Source organism: Bubalus kerabau, chromosome X, assembly GCF_029407905.1.
Source record: "Bubalus kerabau isolate K-KA32 ecotype Philippines breed swamp buffalo chromosome X, PCC_UOA_SB_1v2, whole genome shotgun sequence".
Lineage (NCBI taxonomy): Eukaryota > Metazoa > Chordata > Mammalia > Artiodactyla > Bovidae > Bubalus > Bubalus kerabau.
The window spans coordinates 18,025,396-18,041,829 of NC_073647.1; the positions used below are offsets into that span (position 1 = coordinate 18,025,396).

At 46.4% G+C, this 16,434-nt stretch overlaps 1 protein-coding gene across 1 annotated transcript; it reads left to right on the forward strand.

Moving 5' to 3' along the window:
- Nucleotides 1-5,036: 5,036 nt before the first annotated feature.
- Nucleotides 5,037-15,249, forward strand: RAB33A (RAB33A, member RAS oncogene family). The gene is made up of 2 exons (XM_055563593.1): nucleotides 5,037-5,815; nucleotides 14,747-15,249. Exons 1-2 carry the CDS (start codon nucleotides 5,558-5,560, stop codon nucleotides 15,200-15,202), a joined length of 714 nt encoding a protein of 237 aa, XP_055419568.1. The 5' UTR covers nucleotides 5,037-5,557; the 3' UTR covers nucleotides 15,203-15,249.
- The last annotated feature ends 1,185 nt before the right edge of the window (nucleotides 15,250-16,434 follow it).

The window sequence follows — 16,434 nt, forward strand, 5'->3', positions numbered from 1 at the left end:
ACTGCGCAGGCGTGGCGCTCCGCGCCGCATTGCGATTGGCCCTCACGGGGAGAAGCTGGGCGCAGGCGCCTAGCTGTCCGAACACTTGGCAAGACCCCAGGCGGAGTTGCTTGCAAGTTTCCAAGGGCTGGGGGTACCGTGTTCCGCTCAGCGAGCTCAGAAAGCTGTCTGAGGAGGGACCGGTGAAGCCGCTTTGCTGGGAGGTGGTGGCCGGTGCTGCCGCTGTGTCGATGGCGGGAACCTGTAACGGAACCTCACAAAGCGTGGCCCCAGCACAGTTTGTTCTTCTGTTTAAGCCACTGATTACTAGGTCCTAAGCCTTCCGGATTCTCTGACGGTAGTCCACTTCCAGTTTTTCCGGAGGTCCAGCCGGGGCACCTGGCTATGCAGATTCGGAGTGGACTTCTCTCTTTTACAAGTTGCTGGCGCTTTCCCACCCAGCCCTTGTTTCCTGGAGGAGGAATCATTACGGGCTCTTTCCCAAATCTGTCGTCGTGCAGTTCTGTGTCTTAGACGCTGTCCCAGGTGCTGCGGATAGTCTCCTGCTATTATGGCTTCCGTGCTTGAGAGCAGGATGCTGGCAAAGAGTTAGTGTTTCACCAACTTTCTGTGAGAGAAATCCTAAGCAGGATTTTAAGAATTATGGGAGGAGTAGGATGAGGGACTGAGTGTAAATAGGTGTTTTTGACTCCACCAAATGTAAAAATACAAATGCAAGAATATATTTTTAGCAGTATGCAAACCATATGCCTTTTTCAAAGTTTTGAGTTACATATTTTTAATTGGCATATAATTGGAAATATAATTGCTTTATGATATAAATAAATATGAATTTAATAATGAAATGTAAATAATAATGAAATATAATAAATACAATAAATTTATTATATAAATATAACATTGGAATATAATTGCTTTACAGTGTTGTTAGTTTCTGCTGTACAACTTAAATCAGCTATATATATATATATATATATATATATATATATATATATATATCTTCCCGACCTCTTGAGCCTCCCTCCCCACCCCCTTGAGTTACATGTTCATTTAACAAGTATTTATTGAGCACTTGCCACTTGGACTGTGCCATGAAAGGAGCTCTGGGGGATATGAAAAGTATAGGAAGTGGTCACTGTCTAGTTGGGAGATGAGATATATTGGTCATTTAAATAATAACATCTGATGTAGTTCCAGAGCAAGAGAAAATGGTATAGGATGGAATAGCTAAGGAAGGACTTCATATAAAAAGTGTTACTTGAGCTCTGTCTTGAAGAATGAATAGTAAAATTAACATAGACAGTGGAGGAGAAGAAATGATGTTTCAGATGGTGAATACTTTGGACCAAAAGTAATATTTTCAGTGGTTAAGCATCATTGAATTTGGATCCAGTCTGCTCCAGGTTGAATCCTGGCTCTGCCACTTGGGGCAAGTCACTTATGCCTCACTTTCCTCATCTACCAATCCCATAGGGTTGTTGTGAAGATTAAATGAGCTAATATTTGTAAAGTATCTTAGAGGAAGCACCATGCTGTTTAAAATGCTTGGAAGAATAAAACAAACAAAACCCACCACATTTTCATGGGACAATGGCAGCAAGTACATACTAGAAAGTAAATAAGGACAGGTGAATGTGGTGGGGCCAGATTCAAACAGGCAAAAAAGTTTGGCCCTAATATTGTAGGTGATGAAGTTATTATTTTTAGTGGAATTAGGGATCGACAATGAAATTACAATGTCGTTTTAGGAAGTTTAACCCAGGAAACAATATTTATTGGGAGAAAATTATTCAGGATCCCCATACTCATTGAGAATAGATTAATGTCCAGAAGTGCAGGTAATAGTTTTCTTTTAAAGTAGGGCTGTTTGAGGGGGATAAATATTGAAAATATCAATTCCACAATAAGGTAAAAAATTTCTATTTATTTCATATTTAAAGGCCTTGCAGACATTGACATTTATTACTATTTCTAAAAGTCAGTAATGAACAAGGATTGATTAAATACAAAGTTAATCCTATCTGGTGGTGAAAGAAACTTCAGAAAACACTCAAAATCTTGACAATCAGGTACCTATGAAAACAACTGAGTGTATTTGAAAGACAATCATTTAATGATGCAACATTAACACAAAAAAGACATTGTGCAGGGCTTCCCTGGTGGCTCAGTGGTAGAGTCTGCCTGCCAATGCAGGAGACAGGGGTTTGATCCCTGATCCAGGAAGAGCCCACATGCCAGGAGCAAAATAAGCCGTGTGCCACAAATATTGAGCCTGTGCTCTAGAGTCCACGAGCCACCACTACTGAGCCCATGTGCTGCAACTGCTGAAGCCCACATGCCCTAGAGCCGTGCTCTGCAACAAGAGAAACCACAGCCATAAGAAGCCCACGCACCACAACTAGAGAGTAGCCCCCACTCACAACAACTAGAGAAAAGCCCAGGAAGCAAGGAAGACCCAGCACAGCCAAAAATAAATAAAATTATCTTTAAAAGGGCATTGTACAGCAAAGTTATTAATACTTTTGCCATAGGTGCAATGAGGTACTTTTCTTGGCCTCTTAATAAAAAATGATATTTTATCATTTTTGCGGGGGGCAAAAACAATGTACACATATGAGTAACTCCAAAAATACGAGTGAAAGTCCCTCAAAATCTCACTCCACAGACTTTTTATTAGGGCATGGGCCCATTTTGATATACCACATTCCCAGAAATCAATGTTTCTACCTTACAAATATAATGAGAGCTCTTAGACTCAGTGACAAGTTTTTGCTGGAAGCACGCATCTAAATAATCTTATGTGGATGTAATATTTTTTATATCTCTCAGAAAGATAGCATTAATTATGGCTATAATTAGCAAAACTTACTTTCACTCTTGAAGGTGAAAGTGAAGCCGCTCAGTCGTGTCTGACTCTTTGTGATCCCATGGACTGTAGCCCACCAGGCTCCTCCTTCCATGGGATTCTCCAGGCAAGAATACTGGAGTGGGTTGCTGTTTCCTTCTCCAGGGGATCTTAGTGGGTTGCTGTTTCCTTCTCCAGGGGATCTTCCCGACCCAGGGATCAAACCCAGGTCTCCCGCATTGTGGGCAGATGCTTTAACCTCTGAGCCACCAGGGAATACTTTCACTCTTACCTCCTGGATATATTTGTGTGTGTGTGTGTGCACGTGCGTGCATGCTCAGTTGTGTCTGACTCTTTGCGACCCCAAGGAGTGCACCCCACCAGGCTTTTCTGTCCATGGGATTTTCCAGGCAAGAATACTGGAATGGGTTGCCATTTCTTTCTCCAGGGGATCTTCCTGACCCAGGGATGGATGCCAGGTTGCCTGCATTGGCAGGTGGATTCTTTTACCACTGTACCACCTGGGAAGCCTAGTTAATAGTTATCTCTCTCTCTCTTTTTTAAAATAGCTACTCTTCTGTATAATGATCACCAGGAACATTAGCTTCAAATACAGAGGAGAATTATCTGGCAAGCTATTTAGACATCAACCAATCAAAAACAAAATACAATGAGGATTGCTATTCACTCTATACAATGATACTAGGTATTCATAATGATGACCTTGGATTAGTCAATGAAGATTAAGTCCTTCTCGAAATGGTTTTAACATTGAATAGTATAATCTAGGGTTTTAGAAATGGGTGACCTACATATGTGCTAAAAGAGTTAGCTATAAATATATCTGCTAACTCAGCTTAAAAAGTTTACTAACTAAAAGACTCCATTTTCCCAGCCATTTTGAGTAACGTGGAAATGGCTGAGCAGTCACATTCCAATTTGTTTACAGATCTGTCACTGATGCTCTGAATTGTTTTCCTTATGGTGGGAATGGATTTAGTCCTGTTCATCTCTTCTGCAGCTCAACCTCACACCCAAATAAGATGGCAACTTACGTGTGCTGCTGGAATCCCTGACCTTGATGGTATTAGCAAATATCTCGAAAGTCGGTGCTCTTGGTATGTGTCATTAATATCTCAGCATATGAAATATGCAGGAGGAGGGATAAAGTCTTAAAAGGAAATGTAAACGGGCACATTTTATTGTATGTAAGTTGTTCCTCAGTAGAGTTGATTTCAAACAAATTCTGAACCTGCAAATCACTTTTGGCAGAGGGAATTGGTCTTGACCGAGATGTGTAATGCTTGTCAAGCCTTGGGAAGCTGCCCCCTAATACCGTAAGAAAGTTCTGTTCATTTATCATCTTCCAAGCATAATCTAGGCTTCTGGCAAATTAGACCCAACCACTTTGTTCTACATTCAGTTGCAGAGGGGTGAACGCTCCTAGGGGTTTCCACTTCCTTTTGAAACTCCACCATTCTGCAAGGATTTGTGATTGTACGGAGAGCTCAGGAGTGCAAGACACTGTGAGGTTTACGCCATGTCCCAGGATCCCTCCACCTGGACCTGTCATGGTTAGCCCCGGAAACAAAGTCCCCTTTTACTGAAGCTGCCAGCACTAGCTTCCCCCTTCCCTTACCCCACACACCGGCCCTCTGCCGCGGCGGGCCTTCCCCATTGGCCAGCCAAACACAACCGACTGCAGCAGCCAATGGGAGCCACTCTCCTGAACATTCAGAGGATGGGTGCTCGTGGTGTGATGAGGGGAGGTTGGCGCCTGGCACGCGCCCCCCTACATCTGGCAAGTCTGTGACAGAAACAGTAACTCGCCCTACACACGCACACCCGTGCCCCTGCCTTCCTCCTCTCAGCTGCGCGGGCTCCCACAACCCATGGCGTGTCTTGGCAGCGCCCTCCCCGGATCCCTGGGGCGCGCGAGCGCACCTGCTTTCTCAATAAGACAGAGCATCCCTTTATCTTAAGGCTTGGGAGGGGGGCCGCGGAGGCGGGGCGCAGCTGCCCGCCGCTGGAGAGGTGAAAGAGGTGTCTCCGCCCCACATCCCACCCTCGCCGAGTAGTGTCGCTCCAGGGCCAAAGTAGCTCTAGAGACGCCCGAGGGTGCAGCTTTCTTTGTCCTCCCCAGCTGTGCTCTCAGCCCGCTGACCCCGAGCGCTCTGAGAAAGTGGGAGTGGGGAGCCCGAAAGCTATAAAATAAATGGGCGCAAGGAGAAAGGAAGACCATCCCGAGCTGGCGTGTGCGGATCTCCCCACCCACCCTCTCCTCCTTAGGCTTCTTCCCTCCGGTGTGTCCCTGGGATCCCGGCAGGGGAGGGTTTATGCAAAGGCGCGGTGGCGGCAGAGGCGGCCTGGGGAGCGCCGTAGGATCGCAAGCCCGAGGGCACAGGCGCAAGGAGAAGGTTTGCCCGCTCTCCTCCATCTCTCCTCCCCTCTCTGGCTTTTGTGTCACTGTCTCTGAGCTGCTAGGAGGGTGCGCTGGAGGAAGGGGGCTGGGGTGAGAGGCACCCCCTTCACGCGCGCGCGCGCGCACACACGTTGCCGGCGCACGCACACACGCGCGGGTACACACTCACAGACACGTACGCACACACATACACACGCACAAAGCTCGCTCGCCTCGAGCGCACTAACGTGGCCGTTTTCTTTGTGTGGAGCCCTCGAGGGGGGTTGGGGCCCCGGTCTGGTCCGGGGGAGATGGCGCAGCCCATCCTGGGCCATGGGAACCTGCAGCCCGCCTCGGCCGCTGGCCTGGCCTCCCTGGAGCTGGACTCGTCGCTGGACCAGTACGTGCAGATTCGCATCTTCAAAATCATCGTGATCGGGGACTCCAACGTGGGCAAGACCTGCCTGACCTTCCGCTTCTGCGGGGGTACCTTCCCGGACAAGACTGAAGCCACCATCGGCGTTGACTTCAGGGAGAAGACGGTGGAAATAGAGGGCGAGAAGATCAAGGTGATTCGGACGGTCAGGTCCAGAAAGGGAGGGATCTGGGAGGGGGTCTTGCCAGAGGTATCTCTCTCTTGGTTGTAAATGTCCGGCGTGTGGCCGTGTCGCCGCTTGCTGAGCCTAAGACCCTCCGCAAGTCCTCATCCCCTTTCGCCTCTCTCAGTGGCCCAGTTCCCACCTCACCCCCCACCTTTTTTTTTTTTTTGAGGGCTGGAGGGAGTGGTTGCATTCATGCCCTTTGCCCTTGCCTGACAGCTCCTGCCAGGAAAAGCCGGTTCAAACCCATCCTCGACCCTGAGCCGGGAGCAGCGGCACCTGTGGGCAGAGGGAGGTATGAGGCATCTCCGTCCTGGTCTGTGGAATGGATCCCAAAGCACTTCACATATCTTGAGGTCTCTTCTACCTCGTGAATGCCAATAGGTTGCACAAACCTGCTTTGGCTAAGCCCTCAGGCCTTGGCAGTGGGCAGGCCTGTATTTAAAAGTGCTGTATTTTAAATTAAAATTTATAGTTGATATTAGGGCTGGTTTGGAATAGGAGTGGTGTGCAGTGGTTCTGGCACAAAGCCATGAGCCCTTTTAAAGAAATTGACACAGGGTTACCTGCCGGCACTTCATAACAGATAAAACTAGTTTTTTTGGAAGAGCACCCCTCAAATGATAGCTTCTTTATTTGTCTGGGGTACCTAATGCCTGTTACTCATTCTGTTGGTATTGTCTTCAGTGGGCCTTTGTAAAGATGCAGAGCAACTTGTCTGAGGGCTAAGGAAAGTATCTTGGTGCCCCCCTCTCATTAGTTTGTCAATAAGTACAGATATTCTTGTCTGACCATTTTGCTCACTTTCGGATCAGAAAAGGCAGAAACTCAAGAGGACAGGAATATTTCAATGTGCAGAAGATGGAGGGAGGGAGGACCTGGCAAGGGCAGCTTCACGTGCCAGGGGAGCAGAGGGGGCAGGGTTATGGGCAGAAAAGACACCTCAAAAGGCACTGGGCACTGAAGACCAACTCCTCTAGAGCCACATCTGGCCTTTTCTCAAGCCTGTGGTCAGACACTGTCAGGTGAAGTTAACCCTCCCTTTCCATTGGGCAAACAGCCCAAATGACCACAGGACCTCTCTTCTGAGTGATGTAGAGAGAAGGGCTGAGTAACTGGGGAGGGTGATGAAATGCTCTAAACTGTACAAGATTCCCGACTCCTTCGTTATTAAAATGAACAGGTTTTAAAATGGCTTCAGGGACTGGTCCAAGGCACTTGATGTCAGGAAGATGGGTAGCTCAGTACTGATAAGGGAGTGCTCTTGAGAACAATTGACCCCAGGATCAGGAAGATAAGGTACTGTTTTGAAATAGTGATCTTTTTTGCCCCTCTCATTTTGCCAGGCGGTCAGGGGGTGGGGGCGGGGCGGGGGGCATTGCTACATTTCCTTTTAAAAGTCAAAGTAGGTATCTGTCTCCATCCTTTCCTAGGGCTCTTATGTCAATGTCTGTTTGGCTAGAACTTCTTTAATGTAAGGTTGTAAGACTCTGGAATTTCTAAAACATGCCTTTTAAAATCCAAAATAGAAATATACTTATGGATGTGTTCTTAAACCCTCAAAACCTTTCGAATTTAATGCTATCGCTTGTTTAACATCATGTCACATTGAGCCAAAGAGTCGTTTACATTTAAGAGAGGGGAAAAGAAGTCCACTTGAAATTTAGATGAAAGAAAAAGGAAATGTTTGGGAGTCTAGGAAGGGAGAAGAGGGGGAGAGGAAAGGAGGAAGCCAGAAAGTGGAAGGTGAAAACGAGTGGAAGAGGGTCACTGTCCAGTGGCCTTGGGGGAAATTTTGCAAAGATTCCTTCCATTCTAACATCCAGTACTTAGTCAAACTGGATTTTACAGTGTCCACCAAAGATTCCGGACCTTTTCCCAGAGGGCAGAGCCTGTGACAGTGTGACTCACAAGAGATGGAGCCCAGCACAGCACCACGTGCAGATAAGTGCTTAATACAGGCTTTTTTGGGAAGATGATATTTTCAAGAGGACGAAACCTTGTGACACTGCTGATGGGCGAGCCCTCTGAGGACAGATTCTGAAGGGGCTCAGGGTAGGGTGTGGGAGCAGCGGGATGGGGGCCCTGCCTCCAGCAAGGCTGCTGCAAGCCCAGGGCCCAAGCTGGCAGGTGAGACTGGAGTGTCTTTGGGGAGATGGCAGAGCACGGCAGCTAGCACAGGTACTCCAGGGGAGACAGTTTTGCCGCATACTCTGGCTGGCCTGAAGTGTCTCAAGGAACGGGTACCAAACCCAGACTAGGAGGTGACTGTCAAAGGCTCCTCTTTTTGGGAGAGAGAGAAAAGTCCCCAAACTTAGGCAGCCCTAGACCACAGGTTCAGCAGGAGAAGGCTGTCAGGCTCTAAAATGGCAGTGCTGGGACTTCCCTGGTGGTCCAATGGTTAAGACTCTGCACTCGCAATGCAGGGGCCCAGGCTCAGTTCCTGGTGGGCGAACTAAGATCCTGCATGGCATAAGGCATGGCCAAAAACCAAACAAACTACAACACCAAACAAAATGCCAGTGCCATCTGTAGGGCCTTGAAGCCCCATTTGGTGTCAGCAATCTATGTGTCTGGAACCCCCTCACGACATTTATAATCCAGTATTTCCTGATTCACAAGAACATCAAGAAAAGCCTGCAGCAAGTCAGCAATAATCATAATAACAACAACAGCAACTTCTATTTATTGAAGAAACAAAGAGCCCAGGCTAGGCACTTTTCATGTACTATCTTATTTGATCTTCTCAGCAGCCCTATGAAATTAGGACTATTATTACTGTTCTTGTTTTATAGATAAGGAGACCAAAGTTAGAGAGATGAAATAACTTGCCCCAAGGCACATGGATCTGAGCTTCGGTCTTTGACCCTGGAGCCCCAGCACTGCACCATCTCACTGTCCTGCCTTCTCTGTGATAGGGCCAGCATTCAGCCACAATTCAGAGCCCATGTGTTTTGTCACTGCTCTCTCCTCCAGTCGGGCAATATCTGGCTGGGAGGGATTGTGCACAGGGGGAGGTGGCATGCCAGGCAGCCAGCCTTATGGGATCCCAGGGGCCCAGGGTTTCAGCCCCTGGACTCATGAGCCTTCAAGAATGCCCCCTTCAGCTGCACTGCAGACGTTGTGCTGAGTACCTAGGTTTTCCTTTCTGTCCCTTTACTGTCTTACCTTGAGTGTAAGAATCAGAGAATGTTCAGAGATGGAAGAGACCTTAGAGCATCTCTAATCCAACTGCCTTGTTTTACAGAGAGGAAACTCAGGCTGAGAGAGGGAAAGTGACTTGTCTGAGATCACCCAGGGCCCGGCCTACAACTCAGGTCTCCTAATTCCCTTGTTGGTGCTCTTTCCACACACTGTGCTGCCTGGCTTAGAAAGTGAAAGTGAAAGGGAAGTTGCTCAGTCGTGTCCGACTCTTTGCGACCCCATGGACTATAGCCTACCAGGCTTCTCTGTCCATGGAATTTTCCAGGCAATAGTACTGGAGTGGATTGCCATTTCCTTCTCCAGTGGATCTTCCTGACCCAGGGATCAAACCCAGGTCTCCCGCATTGTAGACAGACGCTTTACCGTCTGAGCCACCAGGGTGGCTTAGAAGAGTCTGTAAATCCCCACACTGGGCCAGCACCGTGGTCCATCCAACCCACAAAGTTACCTGGGACAGGGATACAGTGAGACATCATAGGGGAAAACTGACAGGCCTTCTTGACATCAGCCTAGGAAGGATGGAGGCCTCCCCCAACGCCCAAGGGAAGGGTGGAACTTCCTTGAAAGAACATTAAGTGTTGTCTTACAGGTTTAGCTAAATCATATTGCGCCTGTCTCAGTCTAAAAGCATTGGAAAATGCCGAACAGGACTGGGTGTTTGGGGGTGGGGAGGTAGTAGAAGGGAGACTCAGTTCTAATTTTTGAGCCCCTCTTTGTAGATTTTCATGGAAGCATCTTCTCCTGTCCAGTTGGGTTCCTCCTACATGCCAGGCACACCCTCTGCCCTAGCCTCTGGACCAGGCATCCTGCAGTCAGCCATGGCTGGGGACAGGTGCCGCTCAAGACTGTGGATTTCTCTTCCTCCGCACTCACTTGGAAAAACACCCTCATGTGTGTTACATTACCGAGTGGATGGAGGATGAACTAAGTGTTCCCTCAGAAGCTGCCTGCAGTCAGAATGACATCATGTCTTCCTTAGGGCTTCTGAGCTTCCATCTTCTGCCAGTTAGCTTAATGGTTAATTAGCCATCAGTTTGGTTGTTTCTCTGTCTCCACTGCTGCTTCTCTTGCTGTGTGTGAGTTTCTTTTTGTCTCTCCGTCCTCCTTTGCCATTCTCTGTGTCAGCCTGGCGTGTGAAGCTGGTTGTATCTTAGATGCAGATGGGATGGGCCAGCTCTCTGAAGAAAGACTTGTCTTAAACTTTCCCCGTGATCCCCTCGGGCATCCTCCAAAGATTACAGATATACTTTCTCCCTTTCTCCATTTCTACCCTCCCTCACCGGCCTTCAACAGAAGGATATTCATACCTCATACCTCATGTGTAGAAAGATACCAGATATCTTCTCTAGGGAAAAGAAATACCTAAGTCACCTAAGAGCACGTGCAGGGGGTGAGGGACTTGCTCAGGCAGCCGTAGCCCCAGGAAAAAGGTTTACAAGGCTAGAGGTGTCTTTGGCAGCTCCCCTGTGCCCCTCGATGCTCCTCTAGTGTGCCTGTCACTTTGGGCCCGACCCCAGCCACCAGGACATGTTGCTGGCCTTCCTCTCTCTTCCCCCTCCCCACTGGTTGCCTTTGCCTTGGCTCTAGCTCATCATCAAGAAGCCAAGCTAAAAAAAAAAAAAAAAAAGAAGAAGCCAAGCTGTCTCATCTTGCTTTCCAAGAAGAGAACCAATGGATTAAAGGAGCAATGCTACTAGGACAGGGCTTTTGGGCCCCCTGAGACAATGGCAACAACTAATATTTGCAGAACACTTTATATTGCACAAAGATCTTTCTCACATGTTATTTCCTTTGCCTAGTCATTGACTCAGTTAGTGAAAGAAGGGGCTGGAACTCGCGTCTCCCAATTCCATATCCACTGCTGCATTTCCAAGGGTGCCCGCTCAATGAGCTGTCTGACCAGACTTGGTGGTGGCGGTTTCGGGCCAGGGATGAAGGGGGACTGTATTGGGCACTGTGTCCTGTACTTATGAGGATGCTAATCCTCACAGTATCCCTACAGGATTGCTGTGTTTATCCTTAGTCTCCAGAGGAGGACACTGAAGATAAGTAACTTGCCTGAGGACACCTAACTAGTAGGACGTGATTGGGTTGGGATTTGCACCCTTGTTGGTTTGACTCCACTAAACCCCACTGGTCCTTGGAGAGAAAAAAAGGGTCCTGGGGGCATGTGTGTGGCTTAGGGGCAGGCGCCAGCGCTGGCCACCATGTGGATGCTGTGCCCATGGGGGAGAGGGGGACTGGGTGAGGGAACGCCAGCTGCCAAAGGGGGAGGAGCTGCTTTCACTGTCCAACAGAGGCCAGGGGTTTATGAGGGTGCCGAGAAGGACTGGGACACCAAACCCCGAAACAAAACAAGGTCATTCCTGTTTCAGAGAGCCTGACTGTCGTGCTCTCCTTTTGTGATGGCTCTTGAAGCCACAGCACCCGTTCTTGTGATTTTCTGCTGTGAGTAGTCTGCTTCCTGGCTCCCCTCTCACCAGAGAGGGGTTGAAATTCCAAGCCCCCAAAATCAAAGGTTCAAGTCCCCATAGGCTTGGGTGGTGTGCATCATTCTGAAGCCCTACCTTAGAAAAGCCAAATAAGCAACCTACTCAGCCCCAAACACCTCACACACTCCCACCCGTGTTCCTGCTAGTGGCAGGTATTTTTAGAGTCCTGAGCTCATGGTGTTAAAGCATCTGCCACACGCCTGAGAGCTGGTAGGGATTCAGCCTTATTCAGAGGCAAGAGTTACGACTACCGGAGGGTAGGGGTGGGGAAACCAGGAGCCAAGTGGTAAGGATATTCTCTGGTGATACCTTCCCTCTTTCCACTGACCTCCATTCCTCTCCCGGCCTGCTCTCCTCTTTCTTCCTGCTCAGAGCACCAGAGAGGTGGAAGAAATGAGAATCCCTTCTGTCTCTGCTTGCCAAAGCAAATCAGCCTTTGAGGACTTAACGTTTTTCTGGGTAACCAAAGTCGAATGTTGTCTCTGAAATCCTTGGCAGATACCTAGGATGTCAGATGGATTGTAGTTTTGGTGACTTTGGCCAATACTGCTTTTTGATCAAGACGACAATGTTAATGACAAGCATGATGATGAGGGACCTGATGCAGAAAAAGACTGCTTACAGTCTATCTGGAGGGATGCCAAGAACACTGATGAAACGACTAGAGAACGAGTATGCGCGTGTGCTCAGTCACTTCAGTCGTGTCCGACTCTTTGTGATCCCATAGATTGCACCCTGCCAGGCTCCTCTGTCCATGGAATCCTCCGGGCAAGAATACTGGAATGGGTTGCCATTTCCTTCTCCAGGGGATCTTCCCGACCCAGGGACTGAACCCAACCAAATCTCCTGCATTCTTTACCACTGAGATGGATTCTTTATCACTGAGCCATCTGGGAAGCCCAGAGAACAAATAAATATATTCTAAATGGTGTGGTAGAGACTCAAAGTACAATAAACGTTCCTAAGGAAAGAGAACTGAAAAATTGGAGAAGGTTTTAGGAAGAAGGTGGAATATGAGTTGAGCGTGGAAGAGTGGGTGGGATTTGGGTAGAGCAATTTGGGGGCAACCACTTATATAGGGGAAGGTGGACTAGTAGGACCAAAGGTACAAAGGACAGAATGAACCAGGTGTAGCTGAGTAGCTGGAAACTGGGTTGGGTGGGGTCGAATTATGGCAGACAGAAACGTTTCTATTTTGATGCCATATACAGTAGAGGGCTGTTGGAATTGGCTGAAGAGGAGGATGACACGCTGATACAAGCAGCGATTTAGGAAGGCTGATTTGAAAGCAGTATGCAAGAGCCACTGGGGTGAAGACATCTAGAATGCAAAAGACTTTGCTGTAGTCCAGAAGTGAGGAGAGAAGAATCTGACCAAAATACATGGAAATCTGAATAGAAGAAGGTGATGACTTGAAGATCGTGCCAAAGGAACATGGCACCCATCTCCATAAAGGAGATGAAGGGAAGCCTGGATGATGAAAATTGATGCTCAGAATGATGACTCTAGTGCCCTGTAAGATGTTTACCCAGCAAAAAGATTTAATTGTATTTACTAGATTATACTTACTGACTGCTAATTCCAAATAAAGGCTATACTTCATTTTAAGAACCATAGTAGTCAATTAGTGACTATTACCACATTCTCTTTCATAACTTAGAATTGTACAAGGCCTTGGGACAGTTGTTCTCAGCATGATTTCCCTTGTCCAAGACTTTGGATATATAAAGGAAACTAGATTGGGCTGAATGTGTGTAGACTCCAGAGCATCCCCTGGGAACTATATCTTTATGTATGTTGCTAATTGGCATTTATCCCAAAAACTAAGATGCAGAAGAAAATTCCAATGAGCTAATTTACCTTTTACATAAGAAAGAAGTGAATTTAAAATAAATTGAGCCACAAAGTGAGATTTTAACACTGACTTTATTTTCTTTAAAAAGTCATACAAAAAAAGTTTAAAACCCCAAAGTGATGTATGCTTACAGTAGAAAATTTGGAAAATACAAAAAAGGAAATAAATATCACCTAAAATCCCACTGTTCATAAATAACCATTAATATTCTAGTTTTGTACACTTCCGATCTTTCCTATGCATATGTCTATGTTTAATTTTTTTTAAATATTGGGACCATAGTGTACAAAATATTTTATATCCTCCTTTTTAAGCTTGTATTTTGTGAGCATTTTTGCACCATTTAATTTTTTTTTTTTTTTTTGGCTATGCTGTGCAGCTTGTGGGATCTTAGTTCCCTGACCAGGAATCAAACCTGGGAGCTTGGCAGTGAAAGAGCACAGTCTTCACTACTGGACTGTCAGGGAATTCCCATACACGATTTATTCTTTGCAAAGAGTATTTTAATGGCTGCATAATAGCCCATTGTGTAGATGGGTTTCCCTTGTGGCTCAGCTGGTGAAGAGCCCACCTGTATAGATGCACACGTGCATTTTAGCTGTTTATCTCCTAGTGAACATTTAGGTTGTTTCCTGTTTTGTAAAAATTGATTAAGATCTTTGTACAGAATTTTGACCACATCTCTCTCTTTTTGCTTCCCCCTCTAGTTTTATTGAGATGTAATTGATGTACATCACTGTATAAGGTTAAGGTATACAGCATAATAGTTTTAGTTACATATGTTGTGAAATGATTACTGTAGTAACTTTAGTGAACACCCATCATCTTATACAAATACAATAAAAAGAAAAAGCAAGAAAAGAGAAAGTTTTTCCTTGTGAAGAGAATTTTCAGGTTTATTCTCTTAACAACTTTCATATATATCATACAGCAGTGGTAACTATGGGCATCATGCTGTATATTACATCTCAACTACTTATTTACATTATTTGCTATTTCTTTTGTACAGATTTCTGGATGGGATTCTAGGCTCTAAAAATTTGGTACATTTTTAAGCTTTTGATAATATTGCCAAATTGCCCTCCAGGAAAATTGACCAATTTACACTCCAGGTTTTCAACTAAAAACCTTAAGATTTTCAACTCAAAATCTTAAGAAAGACTTAATAAACGCTGGAAGAAACTTCTCTCTCTACTTTGATAAAGACCATTCTGCCAATTTGTCAAAGAACCACTTCCTGTGTCAGGGCTTGTCACCTCATTTTTATAGTGCCACAGAACCATGTTTTGGCCTATCTCTATTTCATGTTTCCTTTTCTGACTCCAAATGTCGGTCTTTTGTATCTTCCAGGTACAGGTGTGGGACACAGCAGGTCAGGAACGCTTCCGCAAGAGCATGGTGGAGCACTACTACCGCAACGTGCATGCTGTGGTCTTTGTCTACGACGTCACGAAGATGACCTCCTTCACCAACCTCAAAATGTGGATCCAAGAATGCAATGGGCATGCTGTGCCCCCACTAGTCCCGAAAGTGCTTGTGGGCAACAAGTGTGACTTGAGGGAACAGATCCAGGTACCCTCCAACTTAGCCCTGAAATTTGCTGATGCCCACAACATGCTCTTATTTGAGACGTCGGCCAAGGACCCCAAAGAGAGCCAGAATGTGGAGTCAATTTTCATGTGCCTGGCTTGCCGATTGAAGGCTCAGAAATCTCTGCTCTATCGTGATGCTGAGAGGCAGCAGGGAAAGGTGCAAAAACTGGAGTTCCCACAGGAAGCTAACAGTAAAACTTCCTGTCCCTGTTGAAACCAAATGGTATAAATACAAGAGCAATTATCACTGGAGGGTTTTTTCTTTCCCTTTTTTCCGTGCCTGCGTAACACTGACACCTGCTTGTTTCCATACAAATTGATATTAAAATAAAATTTGTATAGATTATCACATGCCTTCATGTCTTGCTTTCTTCCAAGAAGACATTTCTGACTGTGATGAGCAGAAGAGGCAGCTCACCCTACTAGTTAGGCACCCTTTCTATCAGTCTTCTATGCCACCTGAAATGCTCATCCTTTGAGTCACTTCTTCAGGACTAATTCATTCTCTCATATGGTGTCATCAGTGGGCAGAAGCACCCAGAGGGGGTGGAATACAGGCCAGGTATGTGGTTCTTGACAGCCAGTGCAGGGGGAGGGATAGAGAAGTTCTAAAAGGAGACATTGACTCATCATTACTTCCTAGGTTCCCTGGATGTCGAGACTAAGCTGCTCTCCTTTTATTTCCAAAATTTAAAAATACAAAGTGTAGGTTACCCAACAGGCCCAGTTCTTTCCCATGCCCTTAGCTCCTGTTCCCCATTTTTCACCGAGCAGCCCCAGGTACCAAAAATATTTCTTTCCCGCTGCCCTTTCTTGAAGAGGGCAGGGTTCAAGTTAACATCGATCTATGATGTCCCCAGCTCTTTGCTGGGTGCTCTGGAAGAAATACAGCAGGAGGATCCATCCTCTACGTTCAAGGGCCCTCTGATCTAGTTAGGAGAACAAGGTACATGCTGAAACTACTTGGGAACAAAAATTAGTCCAGAGTATTACCAAGTGTAAGACTGTGCTATGGAAATTGAGAGCATTATGTATTCAACATCATGGAGGGGTCACCAAAAAAAAAAAAAATCACTGAACTTACTTTGGTTGTTGAAGAAAGTGTAATATTTGGATTGGTAAAGAAGAGGGGAGTGGGCAGAAGTAGGGAGGCAGGAATGAGCCTGTGGCTTGAGCAGGAGGGCAACTAGGAGTCTGGCCTACTGACAGCTGAGCAGCCCTCATGGGGAGCCAAGGTTGGAGAGGCCCATGCCCCAGGCAGGGCAGTTTATTGCTTTTTGAGCCAATGGGAACTTTGGGTCACTCTCCAGCAGAAGTCCTATAGGTATTTCTTGTATGTCTGGTCCTGTGGATATGACAGCTCCTCGTCCAATGGCTAAAATAACTAAAAGTCTTTCTGAAGGCATATCCATAACAGCCCCAGGGAGAGTTTTTGGCTTAGGGGTG